Below are 18,322 nucleotides of genomic sequence, written 5' to 3'. Positions count from 1 at the left end.
AATTTTCACACTTTTATAAGTTTTGGTCCATTTACATATTGGGGTTAATTGTCCAATTACAGCTTCAGGTTATGAAGTCCCATCCTCCCAGATTGCTCTCCTCAATTCACTGTTTATACTTTTTGGGCCTGAAGCTGCAACAGTGTTCTTGGTTCTCAGGCTGGAAAAGGATTGTTTTGTCAAACTAAACTGTGAAGAGAACTTGTTAACGCTTTATATGAAGTTCAGAGTTACATACTAATGCAGTACAGAACCTGGAAATTATGAAAGCTAAAACTTAAGGCCTCAATACAGTCTTTTACATTTACTTTGTATAGGAATAAATGAATAGAATTAAATGAACCCACAAGAGAAACAAGGGAAGGTTTAGCTTTTAGGTGAAAAATACTAGATCATGTACTGTAAGTGGCTGCTCAGCTGTGTTGCATTCTGAAATGTAGTGAAATGTTAGCAAGCACGTGCATAGATTCCCTACTGACGTTGAAAATGGTATCTGTTAACTCTGTACCATTTTACTGCTCCATTCAGATATGTGCAAATGTAAATGTAATTAGAAAGACAGATATGTGAAAATGTGGCAATGTAATTATCCTGTTTAGTTCAACATTGTAACAGCCTAGTAGGAACTGTCAACAGTCAACTGAAAACACAGATTGGTACTTACTCCTTCAGATTTCTTATCTGGGTAGATGCAAGTTTCCCCGCCTGCTGTGAAATTGCAGTATACTTTGAAGGAGTCTCCAGAACAGCCCTGGTTAGGATCAATCCAATATTCCCCTAAGACAAAAGAGAAAATATTTGCCATATACAGTAGAAATGGTATTCGGAAGAACCAGGCTTTACTGTTACCTAATGGTGACCCAGAGTTTGTAGGAAAGTTATTTTATCTGAATGGTTTAGGTCAGGGAGCAAAATCTGGAGTGATTTGCATCATTATCTGCATGCAAAGGTGTTTGCATAGGGCTTGGTGAGTGTAGCCTGCACAAACACCCAAAACTTCCACTGAGAGGGATCCACCTCAAGCAAAGACTTTTACTCCTGGGTTATGAAGCTGCAACACCAGTGAAGGCTGGGCATGAAAAGAGCTGCAGCCCATCCAAGGTCCATTCACAGTCAGTGCTTTTTGAAATCTGCTATTCTAATTAGAATGATGATCTCTGTGATGAGGGTTCTTATCTTCAGATGTTTCACAAACAGGGCAGCAAACGACTTTCTGACAACTACAGTTCTAATCCAGTTTCAAGCAAACAGTGGAGGGTTCAGAGAGAAATGACAAATCTCTTCACCAGTTCTGTCTTCTGAATATAGGGCATAGACAAAGTATTTATGGGGTTTAACAGTTCTGTTGATTTAGGCTGTATATTGAAAACAGTCTTCCCTTTCTGTAAGTCTTATCCCTGGAGAATTTTGAATTTTAATGAACACATTTGCTTTTATTTTAACCAAAATAAGATTACTTTTATACGAAGACAGCTCTAAAGAAGAACCAAATACTGGTAAATGAAGAAGGTGTTCGGTAAAAAACATTCCTTATTATGGAGGGTACTGAATTGTAAAATATGTCCTTTTCATATAGCACATACACTGCTTAACTACTCCTCAAGGCAACCATCTGTTTTTATATATCTAGAGTGAAAGCAATAAAATATTATTAAACTGTCAAAATCTATTTTTCCTCCCATTTAAAAGCAAAAAAAAATATGCTTTGAACTGGGAAAAATATGCATTGCAATTGAAAAAATTATGAAAGGATGAAAATTTAGTGAAGTCTGGCTTTCATTTAAACATTTTCAGAGGGGTAAAATTATTTAGAAGAAAGAAAGAAAGCAACAAAGAATAATAAAATCAAGACAGTTCTTAGGAACACTGTGTCTCTTCAAATTACTTTGCGTTTTATTCCTCTACTACTTGGTAACATTAAACAATATCAAAGAAACTTCCATGCAACTTCCATACTGGTTGATCTAGAAAAAACAGTGATGATGCAGTCAGGAAAATTATTGCTTCCAGGGCTGAAAGACTAGTAAAGTTTTTGAGAATCATTATTGAACATAAATCTCATATAATACCAAACTATTTCATATTGTTATACTAAGCTCTTTCATCACACTACTGTTTAGATTGTCCTGGAAATGCAAGGCCCACCTTTCAAAACAACAAATGCCTTTTATTCATCACTTTAAAAGGTTTTAACTTGAAAAGTAGATCAGGTTATGTATTTAAAGAGCTTTGACTCTTACCAAGAGAACATGTGTTACATTTTTCAACTTTTATGCCTCTAAAAATGGATTCAGTGAGGGTGTACTTGTTGAGCAGCTGTATGAGCCATCCAGCAGTAATGGATGAATGCTGCCAAAGTGCCCTGGCAGAGCCCAGGCTCTGGGCCTGTGCAGTGTGAACTCACCGTCTGGGAAGTCGGGGTGGCAGAGCTGCAGATCTTTGCAGGTCCGGGCTGGGTTGTTCTGAGTGCCCATCGGAAACTTCATGTGCTCAATATCCTGCTTCAGTGAATTCAGGGAGCCAAAGATCTCCTCCATGCCGTCAGAATAATCCAGAATATTATCACCAGCATCAGACAACATATAATCAGGAGATCTTCTTGTCTTCTTGGATGACTGAATTGGCAGTGGCTGGATTACCTCACCTGGAGGGCCCTAAGTGGAAAACAACATATCTAATTATACCTTCCCGTTAGTTTTTCAGCAGAGAAAGACCACAGAATGTGGCTTGGAGATGCTTTGAATAGGCTTTCTTCAAGGCAGTTATTTCTTTATTTCACCTTTTCCCCTCTAGATTCATATCTATGTGCTTTGATTAGCTTGAAAAAAAATATTGCAAAAGGCCAAACCATTGTTGTGGTCCAAACTCTTCTCACTATCTTGCTTTTTGAGGAAGAGTGTGTTGCCCTCACAAAAGTGACATGCAGAACTGACTCACAGTTGCCTCTGTATCTCTGTTAATTCTCTCAAGGACAGACCTGTTCTATGAAAATTGAAAACTCTGGATGTTTCCTATGAAAAAATTCCACTTGGGGCCTAGGAAAAAATATTTAATTTCAAGAAATGGAAACACCACTCAGATTTGGACCCTTCATTTTAGTTTGTTATGATATGAAAAATAAATATGGAAACAGAAGAGTATCATCAGGGGAAGTCAGTAGAATTCTGTTTTCTGTGCTTCAATATAACACCTATTGCATGAGGGGCTTCTTTGTTTGGGGGGGCACAGTTTATAGGATCTTTTTGGGGTTTTTTTAAATTTATTCTTTTATGTATTTCTGTGTTGGTGGATCTGTGTTTACTGAAAAATGAATTTTCAAACAATCATTCATATTTCAGTTCCCAAACGCTGTTTTCTACCCTTGTCAAAACAGGTTCATCATGTCAGTGTAATGCAAGATAAGAATTCTTACTTACTGGAGGACCAGGCGGACCAGGTAAGCCACTGTCACCCTTCTGCCCAGCAGGACCCTACAGAGCAATGAAAGAAGTGCAGAAGTGTTGATCATGCTACACCACATTAAAAATAACACACACAAAAGCTAAGGAAAAGGGCAGAAGGTGTTGGTGAGAGTTACTCACACTGGATCCTTTGGAACCTTTGGGACCCTGGGGACCCTATGGGCAAGAAAAACATATAACCCTGGTTGGAGTGTATTGCACACAGCTTGGGGGTGGTTAGAACAGGAGGGCTGGATGAAATTACTTACAGGTAGTCCAGGAGGACCAGGGGGTCCAAGTGGACCAGCAGGACCAGAAATTCCCTAAAACATGGAATAAGAGAGTAAGCACAGAACTAAAATATTCTACATACTGGATTGTGTTAAAAAATCATAGCTACAAAAAAGGTAGTCCCATTAAGTGTCCACCTGTGGTGAGTTTTGAGTTAGGCCATGTGCTAGAGGTCAAAATACGCAAGTTTAAAATATTATCTGACAATCTGAGTTGCGCGTAGTTGTTCTTACACTGACTGCAGTGGATTGTCACAGCTGTGTTCCTCTTCAGATTGGCTTAGAAACCTCACATTTTACATAGTGCCCTAAAAACATGCCTTAATAGCTAGAAGAGAGGGAGCTGCTTTGGGGGATGTAATTAGTAAACACAATGAGATTGCTGCTGCTGCTTTTATCTTGTTGCTAACTTGTTCTGTGTGCATATTGGGCTGTATGTGTTTCCTTCATTTCCTCAAACACTCTATAATCTCATTTTAAGATGTTTAATTTTGCTGTGTTTGTACAATGCCTAAGAAAGTTTCAGCCTCTTGCAGGAAACTCTGGGTATTAAATGTTTATAACAACTTTATGTCTTCCAAAAGGAAGCTTGGAATATATACTCCTTGCTTGCATGGAACTTGAATGGAAATACAAGTATGTTGTACTCACTGCATCACCCTTGGCTCCAGGAGATCCCTGTGGGCCAGGAAGACCCCTATCACCCTTTTCACCCTGTTCTCCTGGAGGTCCAATCAGGCCAATCAAACCAGGATGTCCCTAAACAAGATTTAAGAAAATACAGTTAACATACACTAAAGTAAAGGTGTTTTGCAAAGACATAAATTAGACCTTTCCCATGTTACCACTGTTGCTTGTCAATAATCCACCTGAAAACAAATTATTCTAAAAGTGTATTTATTGTTGTTAGATGGTCTTTCAAATCTTTCAGATTATTTGCAAGTTATGACTCCTTATTCAGTGAAAGGTCTAAGTGCAAGGTAATCCTTACTGAAACCATAACTGGCACAGTACCCTGGGTACAAATTTCACACCAGTTTTCACATGTAGCTGCTATCAGCATCTCACAGAGTTCCACGTGTGATGTGGCTGCATAAACAGCTGACCCAAGCAGATAAAGAAAACCTGCAGTTCACAAGGCACAGCCATATTCATGTCTCTTTCTCTACAGTTTTTCTCTGATACACAAACAATCAATATATTGTTGGGACTCCATAGGAAAAATGCTATCCCAGATGTCCCAATCCATTATTTCAAAATAAAGTATTATAGTTTTTAAATATTTATATTTTTTTCTTTTAAAATAAAAATTGCCAATACTCATTATTTCTACTTGCTTTGTTCTTGTAAATCTGACAGTTCTCTTTACATCAATACCTTTGAGATTTTCACTGCAAGGACCACATGGTCAATAGATTACCACACAGGCAGTAATCTTTTTCTTTCTAGGTGTTTCCAGGATATTGGATATGGCTTAAAACTTCATGATGAATATTAAGGCTGTGGGAAGCTGTTTGATAGGCATGGTACTATGCCTTGCTGTTACAAACCCTTCTGGTTCTTTCTGCTAAATTCATACAGATTAGAGACTGGGCTGAAGTTAGAAAGACACAACCAATTAGCAAAGCATACCTTCTCTCCTTTGGAACCTGGGTCTCCCTTCAGTCCAGGCAATCCAGGTGGGCCCTATATAAATCATGGGAAGTAATGTTAAAATAAGTTTTAATATCCTGTTCAAATCATGTTTTCTTGAAATGTTCTTAAAGGCAGTTCAAATCCAAGTACACATTCAGTGGTTGATGGTTGTGATTGATGATGTGATTTAAAGCCCAAGATGAAGTTGGAATGTATGTTTAAAAAATCATAATGATGCTACAGTGGTATTTAAATTACTTTATAATTAGAAATCAATAAAGGGTTGTATGAATACAAACCTATGAAGCACAGGCTCAACTAAATTCTGGATTTCAGAAATCTTTATATTTTATAAGTATGGCACTGCTGGTTTTGTGTAATTTGTACAGAATGAGGTAAAATTGCACAGTCCATGCAGTGTCTGTGCAAAAGACATGAATTTTTCAGAGGCTGTTAATCTCACACTGCACATGTGTCCATGACGAGAAGAGCTGCTACACTAAGTCTGTGTCTCCTCACCACTGTTCTCCTGGTGGCAGTGGACAACTTCTGCTATGGATAGGAGTGATAAGAGACCTTTTCCACCTGGCACATATTCAAAAATACCATAACATTTCATGTACAAAATACAATTCAGTGCTTATGCTTTCCATCTCCACTTCAGGATATCACTAGATGCAAAAGCCTAGGCAAATACATAATTCATGAATGAAATGGGAAAATTTTAAGCTTTTGGAATGCAGAGTCAGACTTTTCACCTGCAGTGTGTTGTGTGCAGTGTCTACTGCAAATCAGGCTTCACACTCTCCTGATAGCAATCTCCTGTGGAGGATGGGAGGGGAAGGAGTGAAACCTAACTTCAGAAACTTCTGCATATCAACTTTACTTTCTTAAAATCCAAAATTAAGTTGCAGCAATGCATTGAAAAGTTCTTGTTGAGCTGACAGGAAGTCTGTACATTTGTAGCCATATAGTTCATTAATATACTCAGCTCCAGATTTTAACAGAATATTTAAGCTCTCAAATGTTAGAAGTAAGATCTTTTGGTGATGTTTTTGGATGCTTCTGTGGCTGACTTGTGGGAAAAGGATGCTCACCAGAGGTCCAGGAGGGCCATCCTGACCTGGTGCTCCAGGCATACCTTGTTCTCCCTAGAAAAAACAAGAAGCTGGCTTTACCAGAGTATACACAGGAAATGCAACATTTAAAATATGGCGTGCTCCATTACTTACCACAGGGCCAGGAATGCCCCGGAGACCCTCTGGGCCAGGTTTTCCTGCAGGTCCCTGTGGACCAACTGGCCCTGTTTTTCCAGGAGCCCCTTCTGCACCAGGTTCACCCTGGAACGAACAGACCAGGTCAGAGAAGAGGGGCCGACTAAGTTTGGCACTGGAGGGATGTACAAGAGGCAAAGTGTTTTTTAAAAGCCAGAGTTCTCCACAGGATTATTTCCTGAGGGAAATTTCTCTGGCTTTACAGAGAGATGTGGGGCCAGCAGAGCAGGCTGTCCTTGCTTGTTACAGGTGAGCTGTGTTGGACCTGCACTGCTGGGTCCACACCATTACATATTGCTACTGATTCTGGGTCTGAATGGGGATTTTACAGATTACCTATTATTACTTTTTGAAAAGTTCCACACTCAGTGCATCATTAGCAATTTACTTTTAATTTATAAATAGTTTATACTTCCATCCTTCAAAAAAAAAATCTTCAGTGTCTTACCTTTGCACCTTTTTCACCTTGTCTGCCTTCAGCACCTGTTGCTCCCGGAGGTCCCTGCAAAATTCGGACACTGAACTCAAAATCTCAGTTTTTTCAAATATAACCAGTGGAAAAAAATTTTAAAGTGCAATTCCCATGGTATTAATAAGTAGCAAATGCCTACAAAATAACATAAAATTTCTTTTTTTGACATATACCAAACAGCTCTTATTCCCTTATAAAATTTTCTGGGTTTTTAGAATATCTAAAAGATGATGAGTTTCAAACCAAAGAATTAGCTTGGGAAAATAAAACAAAAACAACAAAACAGGATATAAAAGGAAAAAAATCAATACTAATTTATATGTACAATAACAATTAATTTTAAACTTGCTTTGCATTGACTTCTATCTATTCACTGTGGTTTATCCACTGATTCCAAAAAGGCCTCTCTTTCTACAGTGCACAGCGTGGTAAATACTTCTTTATTCCCTAAGTCAGGGATGGGCTCAGTAAGGGGCCTGATTACACTTGGACAGCCAAAAATTGGCATATTATCCACTAAATATGAAAGTGAAAAATAAAAAGCCATTTTTCTCCTCCAAAACATCAAGGGCTGATTTTTAGGTCAGGTAATTAATATTCATAGCTTCAGTTATGAACAGGAGCAGTGTCTCAAATTTAATGTACTCTTCTGAAAATGGTTCTCTTATATGCTTAGTTTAGAAAAGATGCACTCAAGATAATGGACCAACTGTTCTCTACAAGGTTAATTTTTAGCCTGGGAAATGTCTTTATTACAAGTAGCTATTTCTTGCCAACCAATGAGCAGCTTAAAGGAAAATGAAAGAAAAGCGACCATGCTCAAATGCTGTCATTTTGTGAATCTATCTAAGACTTATCTGTTCATCACTGCAACAAGCAGATTGTCATGGATAAACTCAACTAAAAAAAAGTTATCAAGACCAGCAACAAGAAAAATTCAATCACTTCCATTTATTTACTGCTTTTTACTTCTCGACAACATACAGAAAAACAATTCAGGCTCCCTATAGGTAAAGCACCAGAACACAATTTTAATTTTACAGATAAGAACTGTACTTCCAGTCAAGCATCTGCCTGTTTGCTTTGTGAGCTCAGGGCTTTGGATCAGTATTTGACCTAAAGCCATTTTTTACACTAGAGCTGAATTTAGCCCAAACTTTTTATAGCCTGATGTATTTCACTATCCACTGCTACTGGCACATACCTTGAGCAACTCCACTGGTTTTAATTCCTGGAAATTTATATTCATTTTACAGCTATTTACATAGGAGTATATTAAGATCATTCATTTGCTTCTGAAATTAAGCTTTCTCCAGGGTGACATTGAACATCTGTGGCACTGCATGAACCTTTTGGCCAACAGAGATAGCTCAGACTTTACATCAAAGATAATGCCAAATGAATTGAATTACCCACAGAGGACTTTGACCATGTGTTGCGGGTATCAATAGCTTTTTTCTTTGGTATTTTTAAGAGCTGTAAGCGGTAAAGGACTTAGTTTTATTTCTTCAGAATACAGAGAAGCTTAAAAGCCCTGGGCCAAATGCTGAGTTTTTAAAACAAGAAGTATATTTTAAATCTCTGCTGTTCCAATAATAATTAATGATGTCTGATGCATGTATCCCTTTGCGTAGGTTGTAATTTGTTGGGTGGATCACAGTCTGCGGTGATTACAAGAAAGATCAACAGGTGCATAAATAAATGCAGAAACATTTTAGAAACATGAGTTTTTATCTTACATGAATTAATTTACATGCCCATTGTCTTTACTGCTTGAAAATTCCTTGCCCTGAAGTTCCCATCTGGATTATAATCCACCCTATCTAAGAACCTGAGAAGGGTTGAATGTGGCAGTTTGTACTTGAGAAATATGGTCTCTGCATCATCTAGAAATGCAGCTGCAGCATGAATTAATTAGCAGGGCTAAACCCAGTGTGATGGCTAAAATACAAATGGAATGACTGAGGAGTGCTGAGCAGGGGTGTTCGTTATCAGGCAGTGCCCAGGCTGCCCCAGGCACAGAGCTGCTGCTGCTGCAGGAGCCGCTCCTTGGCTCGGCCGGGGCTTCTGCCGAGAGAAACTGCTCATTGTTATTCATCTTACCTTCCTGCACTGCCCTTGCTGGAGCGGCTGGGAGATTCTAACTGACAGAAAGGATCTCGGGAACAGTATTTTACATTAACGCACGATTCTCCCCCTCATCACCCCAGCTACCATGCTGATTTTTATGAACATTGCGCAGTAATTATGGACATACTGCCTGATACATTTTACGTACCAAGAAGACAAAAGAAATCATGCAGAAACAAGCTCGTTCTCAATTTTTGTTATGTGAACCTTTTGAATATTTTTTCTCTGTTCTTCCGTATTTCATTAAAATAATTTAAATTGCTGTTTATAGCTGTCTGTCATCTGCCTTAAAACACGATTTCCAGCACGGAAAACCATTACCACATTTCATCAGCCTGTAGAGATAGGAACCTGGCATATTGTTAGGTATTCTGTGCATTCGCAATCAACAGAGAAAATCAGCTTAATTTTTAAGTGGTGAGTACACCCTGCTGAGGCAGCATCATGCTGTAGCCAAACTGGAAAAAAAATCTCCTTCATAGAAACACTTTATTTTTTCCTAAGTTATTTAACATTGTATTTATAGGCAACAAACCAAATAAACTCCTGCTTTGCAAAATTGCTGGCTTTGCTTCCATATTGACATCTCTTCTTTTAATGGAAGAAGATGGTATGGCCTCCAGATGAGAACAAAAATACATCTTAATCTTAAGTTTTAAATTTCTAGTACTTTTTGGTTGGTATATGGAGGTTTATGTGTACGTGATGTGGACATCTGATTGTCACTCCTGGGGAAAGCAGCTCAGCAGCAGATCCCAAAGCTCAAGTGCCTGGCACACTGAAGGGCTGGGAGGAGCACAGGCAAGGAGTGCTGTCTGTGCTGATCTGTATTGATTGCATATTGATCTGAAGGACAAATACTCTCTGATGGCATCTTTTCCTCATGCTATTTTTAACATTTGTCAGATGGAAATCAGTGAATTCAAACTAGACATTTTACCCAGTACTGTATGGCAAACCAAAAGGAAGTCCCAAAAGTAAGAGCAAGGGATTAATTTTCAGACAAATAATAATAACAACCTGACTGTAGAGGGATTCAGTCTGTATCTCTATTTCTAGATAAGCAGCCACAATTACTACCATCACTTGCAGCTAAGTTACATTGATATATAAAGCCTTCTGAGCATGCATTTTTCTGATCTGGTGCATGTGCAGATCATTTAATAAGTCAGATTATGCAAAATAATAGTTACTATTTAATGAAAAATTTTTAAAAAAACACTTTAAAAGACTTTATAAATTACTATGTCACAAAAGTCACCTTTTGTAGATTATGGTTTTTGGTTTATAAATTTCTTAGATACAATGGAAAAACAGTTCATGTCTTTACCTAGAACTTATTACCCAGGGAGAGCTGGAGAAACTTTGTAACTTTGTAAATAGAGATTGTTCAAAACTCTGACACCTGGTAATAAACATGATTTCAGAACACTGGGCAGTAAAACTGAGCTCAGGACAGTTATAAAATAGAATGGAAGAGGGGAATGAAAATGAATAACAAAATAAATAAGGGGCATACTGTTGAGGATTTCAAGAGCCTTTAATTAAAAGCATGAATTCTGAGCTCTGCCAGCTCATTATATCAGAGACAGAAAACCAAAAAATGGGGTGGGATATTGCTTTCTAGTAGTACAGCCAGAGCTGCCCCGCACGAACTGCAATATTACTGCTGAAACTGTGTGTCCTTCTCAATCCAAATTAAAAGACTCTTGTTGGGGTTTTTTCTTAAAATTGATTCTATCATACAAGTGATGAAAACTAATGAAAAGCATTTTTTCCAGCTAAGTATGAACCTTTCAGTCTTTCACTGTTTCTATCTACAGTAACATCAACATAATACACACTTCCTACAAGTTTGAAACATTCTGGTACTCAAGTCATGTTGAATCTGATTTAACAAAATGTTTTCTTCAAAATTCGGAAATGGACTACATTGCAATGTTTAGCCATGCATTTTCCCTAAATTGGAAATGTGTCAAACCACAGGTAATAAAACTGGGGTTTTTTGTCTAGGTACAATCAGATAGAATATAGCCCATCTGTGAGGAGTGAGCTATTGGCTCTCTGTATAATAAAGCAGGAAATTTTAATTTGATGTCAAGCAAACATACTAATTGCTAATATTCCATCGAGCCATATTTCAGCTCTAGTGATAGGGTTGCTAATGTAACCATAATCATTTAGAATATTAAAAATACTTTGCATGTTGGTGGATCAAATAGATTACTGTGTAAAATAAATACAACTAATTAGGCATGTCAGCTCACTCAAGCCCATTAAATCAAGCAATTTAACATGTTTTGTTAAATAATTCTCAGTTTACATTTAATAATGCCACTTCTTCTGTTTTTTAAAGTGTAAAAACTGCATCTAATGGCTCTCTGAAGCAGACCTAAGGGTTGATGCATCTACTACAGTTCTGGGACAGCAACATTATTTACTGGGTTTGATTAGCTATATTTGTAAAGCCTGTGAACCTTCAAAGGCTTTAGAAATAATGGAATAGCTTCATAAGTGACAGAAATGTCTGCCTGTTAATTTTGTATGCAGAGGGGATGACATAGTTTTGCACAGTAGCTGCATTGAAATTATTTTATTTTTGGGACTGAAGACACCAAAACAGACACATTCTTCCTGCTCCCTGATAGCAGACATGTGCCTGAAGATGATGTGTGTTATTACTGTTGTACCAACTCACTCCTGTTAGCAGACTTATTCAGTAGACACTGAATTCTTGAGTGAAAAGAAATAGCACCTTTATGGGCAAGCAATGCATTCTTCCCTGTGTATTTTTGTTCTTATATTCCATGTTAGCCATGTTAAAGAGCTTTCTCTGCTGTTTTTATTTATTAATTTCTCTCATTACATTACTTAAAAGAAATGACAGACATCATATATGAGTGTCCCAGCGTGGAATAAGTAGCTGAAATTCTCTAGGACACATTGGTTCAGAAAGAGAAGTATACAAGAGAACACAAGATATTCCTTACTCTTTTTCCAGGAGGACCAGGCGGGCCAGCTTCACCTGAAGGACCTGGTGGACCCTACAACAGAAAATTAAAAACTCAGCAGTAAGAAAGGATGAAGTTCTCATCTTTATTAAATACCACAGTCATCTGCCACGTGTTAGGCCTTTTCAATGGATGGAATCTACAGAAATAGAACTTTGATGCTTAATATGGGTATTGCTCAGATACTGCTTAAGATCTTGGCTTAATTTCATTACTTCAGCTAATGAAGATTATTTGGCTGCAGCAAAAAATTTCTTTCTTATTCTCAGAGCTGCTCTATTTTTAGTGCTCCTCAGCAGAAATCCTTTAACACATCACTACTTCTAAAAGAAATTGAGCTCTGGCTTAATTGTGTTACTGTAATATGGGCAGTTCTACCTCTGAAAGGAAATAAATAGTTATTTTTCAGTATAATAGAAAAAGCATTCACTCTGAAAATATTTTCAAGAGTGTGACTGCATAGAAACCACTGATTTGGCAAAAGATACTTTCCTATGATCAGCTGATCATGCCAGTCAAATAAAATGAGAGAAAAATCTTACAGGTTGACCAGGATCACCATCTTCACCCTTCTCTCCACCAACACCATCCTGACCCTACAGAATTCAAAGAAAATAAACAAAATTAAAAATTCAGCTGATTTAAGTCACTAACTTTCATATGTAAATATCAGAGTATTATTTTTCTACAGAGCCTTTTCCCAAAGACATTATTTTTCAAAACTTTTAAAAGATTTCTAAACATTTTTAAGCCTTGAGAAATGCGTGAACAGAAAAGCAATGGATTTTACAGGCAAGAGCTCATCCTCAGACAAGAAAGAAATAGGTCAACTAGAATTAAGTGCAAACTAAGACTAGGACCTAAACCTGTTTTTAAGGTATACTTACAGCTGGACCAGGCTCCCCAGGGGGACCAGGATCTCCAGGAAAACCAACTGGGCCCTAGATAGATCAGGAAAAAAAGCACGGAACGTGTCATCCATTGCCAAACAGGTAGCACTCATCACAAATCTTTTATGAAGCATATAATGAATGTAGTGCAGTTGTACGAAATGTTATGGTTCTGTATTCACACAACTTCAGCAATGCTTCTCAGTGGTTTGGGTTAGAATTATGAAGCTCACTTACTGGGTTACCCTTAGGCCCATCATCACCTGGAGGTCCTTTAGCACCTGGTGGTCCGGCTGCTCCAGGTGGACCAGCTTCACCTTTTTCTCCCCTTTCACCTTTTGGACCCTGTGGAAAACACACAAACACAAAAATGCCATCTGGAAATGGAATGGTCAAAAAAAGGATCACAATGGCAAGCTAAATTTTCACACAAGGGCCATGTTACTCCTCAATAATTAATACTCTCATCTGAGTGGGAAATTAGGACCTCTCAGGTCAAGTGCTAAATTCTGTACCCGGTTTGCGTCAGTGAACTGTTTCCAGAAAGAAAAAGATGCAAGCCAAAGTCAATACTTATGGAAGGAAAATAGGTATTCTTTTGGGAAGTCTTCATCCTCCGTTAGTAGAAGATGTGGCTATGTTTATAGGGAAAGAAATGTAATTTTAAAGGTATGAGTTCTTCATTGAAAATTCAAAGAAAACATACGCAAAGTACACAAGTGATCTTGAGAAATGCTTACCAAAGAAAGCACTGCCAAATACCTCAGTTCACCATAATAAATGTTAATGATAACAACAAAATACTCACAGCTGTTCCAGATTCTCCAGGAGGTCCAGGGTTACCAGCTTCTCCAGGCTCACCCTATAGATGCATAAGAATAAATTTATGAGTAATTATGGAGAATATTTCTATGAATTTACTTCTGTTATTACATATTCTTCCCATGCTTATTTATGTAAACATCTTATAAGAACTGGTATTTATTTGGTCTACCTAGAGGGGGTTGATTTCTGTATGTGGTTTTGCAGAACTGGAGTCTGAAATTTGAGAGATAATACATCAAACTAATATTTTCTTGAGCCAGGGAGACTAAACTTCCCTTTGGGCTTTGGAAGATGTTCCCCTTTATTATCCCATATACTCCAAATTTCCTGTTTGTGATTATTGCTACAGCTACTGTTAGAAGAAGAAAATATTATATCAAGAAAAACCTAAGGATGAAACAATAGCATCAGTTAGAAAAACTTTCTCCACAGGCTACAGAGGTGTGTGCTATGTATTTCCCAGTGATGGAATTTATTTCATAAACCAGATGGCTTTCTGGTTGTACCATATGAAAAGAAAGTCTGTGAAAGTCAAAGACTGTGCACTACTAAGTCAACATTTAAGATCATTCAGTCTCCTTCTGAGCTAATACACTGTATTAGCTCAAGGGCTGTCTCTTCAATTCTTCATTTTAAAGTTTAGTTATGACCAATTATTTTCTAGCTCAGTGGTCTGATGCATAAACTTTTATAGAAAAGTCTTCTGTTAGTAGAACATTTAGTTATTAGCATCACAGAGACACAAATCATGGAAGGATAACAGAATATGCTTTGTGATTGTTATGGAGTGCTTAGATAAGAAATACATACTCCTATCCCAAAGGATTTTTCAATCCAACTGCTAATGGGAGGAATTTCGCCCCCCGCACTATATTCTTTTTCCAAATCAAATGAATGTTGCCAATAATTACATCTATGAACAAGAGTAGTTCAGTGCTGAAAGTGCATTTCACCCAATCATTTAGTGAATTCAAAGACTTGGAATAAATTTGTGTATCCTTCCTAACCTGTGTGACCTGCACACCCCTCTTCATTTTATGATAATTCAGTTAATTCATGCATGTCTGTCATTTCCACATGGTCAGTATAAAACTAAAAATCATAAAATACAATTTTAACCCAAAACTTATGGTGTAGGTACTGAACTTCTTTTCAGAGAAGCTCATAGCAGCATGATAACCTCACTGGGACCAGGATTTGGCCCAGTGCAAATATTTCAGTAGGTTAAAGGAAAAATATTTCAGTACCCCTCAACTGAATTCCAGACTAGGATAATTAACAGATAACCAACAATTTAGGAGCAATATTAAAATGCCCTTTAAAAAGGGCACTATTAAAGGGTGAATGTACCTTTAGAAATCCTGGTATGTTTTATTAGATATACTTAAATTTGTAGGAATCTCAAAAATTAATGATCACTTTTAGTGTTTAATATTAATTTACTTCTGTGATGTGGCATTCATTTTAAAACAAAACAAAACAAAACTTGTAGTGGATGCTTCAGGTCAATAAGCATTAAGTATGTTTTCTAGGAAAATTCATAATCTTCATTTCCTTATTCTCTGCACAGCATTTATTGAGTCTGCAGCATCATTAGCATTGGGGTTTTGTCCATGCCTACTGTCAATCAAATGAGATTTTTGTGGCAGCAGAGAATGAAGTCTGGAATCAGCAAAAATATGTTTTTCGAGTTAGTAGCCATATTATACCCATAGAGTCCACTATATAGAGCCCTTCCAAAGCTGAGCCCATGGCAAGACAAAATAAAGCAGTGACATAAGAGCACGGATTGTGCCCAGTCTTTGCTGACAAGTACTTGTGCAGTGTAATCCCCTTGGCAGCTTCTCAGACAGAGAGTTCTTTTTCTGCCTTTCTGCCTAATGATATTGTAATTTATGAGGATCCACATTTGATTTATAACACAATTCTTACCCTTCCTGTTGACAAACACATCTTCATTCTATCATGCAACACTGGGCTCCCTCTGACCTACACTTGGGAGCACCAGGGGAGCACTGGGGGTGCCTGCTCCAGCACGCACAGTGATGTTGGCTCTGTGCCCAGCAGCTCCCCAGCAAGCAGCACTGTGGAAAACTGAGAAATTGGAAGGGCTAGAAAATGTCAAGATGTTCCCTTAAGGGGCATTTGTGAAAGATGAGACCAGTTAAAGTTTCATCTCATATTAATATTTCTATATCACTGTTCTACTAAAAAAATGTGCCTCTTCCATGTATGCAGTCCTTGTTTTATCTGACAGTGATTTTTATATTCCAAGTATTAGGTACAATGAAATGCTGTATTTGGCTTAAGTAACTGTTAAGGGAGTTAAACAGTGTTTTGATGGAGAAGATTGATATATATTTACAGAGTGCATATTTACAGCTGCTAAAACCTATGTAATCTATAGCTATTGTTGGCCTCATCTTTCTTTTCATTTTTAGTAACAATGGCATTAATTCAGAATCTGATGTGCCTTCTCCATGGGAAATATTTCATGTTCTGTTTGGAAACAGATTTTATGATCTAATAAGAGGCTTATTCCATCACTGGAGATTTTTCTCTCTTTTGTTAACCACTCAGATCTTTCAAAAGTTACTGTGGTCTTTCTTAGGCAAAGCCTTCCTTTGACAGAATTTCAAAAAGGAAAGACAGCCATCCTAAACTACAAAGGGTCATGTCATTGTGCAGACATGATCAATTCTGAAAACCTCCTTGGATTAAGCAAGCAGTATGGTTTCTACCAAGCTAGGCAAAGTAGTTTGAAAGTTAAAATTTAAAAAAAAAATTATTAAAAAGTTTTAACGTTTAATAAGTGTTGTTTTCCTTTTGATCAGTTCTAGAGAACTGTCCATACAAGGCATAGAGAAAGTGGATGGAAGGCTGCCACCTTTTGGTTAAATTCTGGGACATGGTGTTTCATTTTATAATGAGAGGCAATTTTGCAACTGACTGGGTTGTGAAAAGTTACTTTTGCTCCTTTTTGCCATTCTGACCAAAAAAAACCCAAACCAAAACAACAACAAAAGACAGAGAAGTTGCAACTCTAGAAGAGAATCACTTTTGCATAGGTCTGCATATGTGTTACATAAAATGGCTCGGTGGAGAACTAAATTCAGTTGAGAGAAATTCTAAAGGCTATGTTTTCTGGGAGGCTCTTGTTTACAAGCATGTTGGAGAGATGGAAAAGGATGAGAAAAAATCACAGTCAGGAGGCCATGCAAAGTTATTAAAAGTAATTTGTTAGGATGGATGTTCAGGTAGCCTAAACTGTCACAGATGCACTTTAGCAGTGCCTACACACAGATGTGTGTAAAAATGATATGCACACAGAAAATTGTCTGTGAACATTTATCAAACATGTTTCTAAACTTAGAACCAGGACACTCAATTGATTTTGTCCTCTCGCTTCCATCTGCAGTGTAAATCAATGATTAAGCAGGAGAACTATTGATCTCACTTGTTTACTGTCTTGGACTCCCTATTAGTGTACTACTTTGGAAAGTTTTTTAGAACAATATGATAGGAAGAAATTTAAACCCAGATGAGTATAGTGGTTTTCTAACACCATACTTTTTCATGCAGTAAACCAGGTCTGAACTCTGAGAGGCTACAGAATGAATGCTTAGGTTCTGCAGATGCTGGGTTTGCATTGCTCTATAATTCTGATGTTTTATAATGTGTTGTGGAAGGGAGAAGGGGTAGAAGAACAGCACAGTGCTCAGTGCAGTTATCACAAATTAATCTAAATTAGAAAGGCAAATTTATTTAATTAGGTTTTGTGAAAGTGTGGGGTTCACATTACTTGGTCTGTTTCCCCTCTGTTGTAAATTCTTATGCACATTCTAAGGCACAGGTTAGAGAAGTCATGAGCAACTTCCTGGCTATTTAGAGTATCTGCATGTTAGACCTTTGATATCAAATTAAAGATAAGCATGTGTAGGTACATTTTGGTTTTCCATTTTTTCTTAATTAAAAGCAGAAGAAAGGGACTGCTCTCGGTGTGGCAGCTGGATTTAAGAGGTTCTGCTGAGTGTCAGTGCCAGGCCCTCGGTGGAGGTTACAGCATTAATAATGCAGGGCTACAGGAATTTGCAGCGCGGATGCCTTTGAACATTCAGGCCCTTGTGTGCAGAGCAGGGGAAACAACAAGCTAGTTAAAAATGCATGGCACTAAGTGTGACAAAAATTGTTTATCTCTGCCAGAAGATAAGGGGGCTTTGAAACCCCTGTATTAATTAAAAAATATCTTCTGGTCAAACCTTTAAAATATGCAAGTGAGCAAACCTACTTCTCTCCTCAATAGTGACAGGGATGATGTCAAAATGGTTTTCCACATTCTACACTCGATGTATTGA

The 18,322-nt window shown here is 37.6% G+C and overlaps 1 protein-coding gene and 1 long non-coding RNA gene across 2 annotated transcripts in view; one reads left to right on the top strand and one right to left on the bottom strand.

The window, feature by feature from the left end:
• Positions 1–12,260, top strand: part of LOC136294535 (uncharacterized) — a 62,090-nt gene extending 49,830 nt beyond the window's left edge. The window contains exons 2-3 of the long non-coding RNA XR_010722442.1: positions 3,374–3,436; positions 12,243–12,260. This is a non-coding gene — a long non-coding RNA (uncharacterized lncRNA). The remainder of the gene's footprint in view (positions 1–3,373; positions 3,437–12,242) is intronic.
• Positions 1–18,322, bottom strand: part of COL11A1 (collagen type XI alpha 1 chain) — a 133,536-nt gene that overhangs the window by 5,022 nt on the left and 110,192 nt on the right. Inside the window, exons 51-65 of the mRNA XM_066192346.1 lie at positions 13,951–14,004; positions 13,380–13,487; positions 13,140–13,193; positions 12,795–12,848; positions 12,232–12,285; positions 7,088–7,141; positions 6,598–6,705; positions 6,463–6,516; positions 5,363–5,416; positions 4,382–4,489; positions 3,710–3,763; positions 3,582–3,617; positions 3,417–3,470; positions 2,405–2,654; positions 665–777 (exon numbers count right to left, since the gene is read on the bottom strand). Coding sequence (XP_066048443.1) covers positions 665–777; positions 2,405–2,654; positions 3,417–3,470; positions 3,582–3,617; positions 3,710–3,763; positions 4,382–4,489; positions 5,363–5,416; positions 6,463–6,516; positions 6,598–6,705; positions 7,088–7,141; positions 12,232–12,285; positions 12,795–12,848; positions 13,140–13,193; positions 13,380–13,487; positions 13,951–14,004 — 1,209 coding nt within the window. The remainder of the gene's footprint in view (positions 1–664; positions 778–2,404; positions 2,655–3,416; positions 3,471–3,581; positions 3,618–3,709; positions 3,764–4,381; positions 4,490–5,362; positions 5,417–6,462; positions 6,517–6,597; positions 6,706–7,087; positions 7,142–12,231; positions 12,286–12,794; positions 12,849–13,139; positions 13,194–13,379; positions 13,488–13,950; positions 14,005–18,322) is intronic.

This window comes from Chamaea fasciata, unplaced genomic scaffold (assembly GCF_029207755.1).
Source record: "Chamaea fasciata isolate MVZ Bird 193981 ecotype frontalis unplaced genomic scaffold, bChaFas1.0.hap1 SCAF_10, whole genome shotgun sequence".
Taxonomy (NCBI): Eukaryota; Metazoa; Chordata; class Aves; order Passeriformes; family Sylviidae; genus Chamaea; species Chamaea fasciata.
The sequence above is the reverse complement of the archived record's forward strand: the minus strand, read 5'-3'. Positions and strand labels throughout refer to the sequence as shown.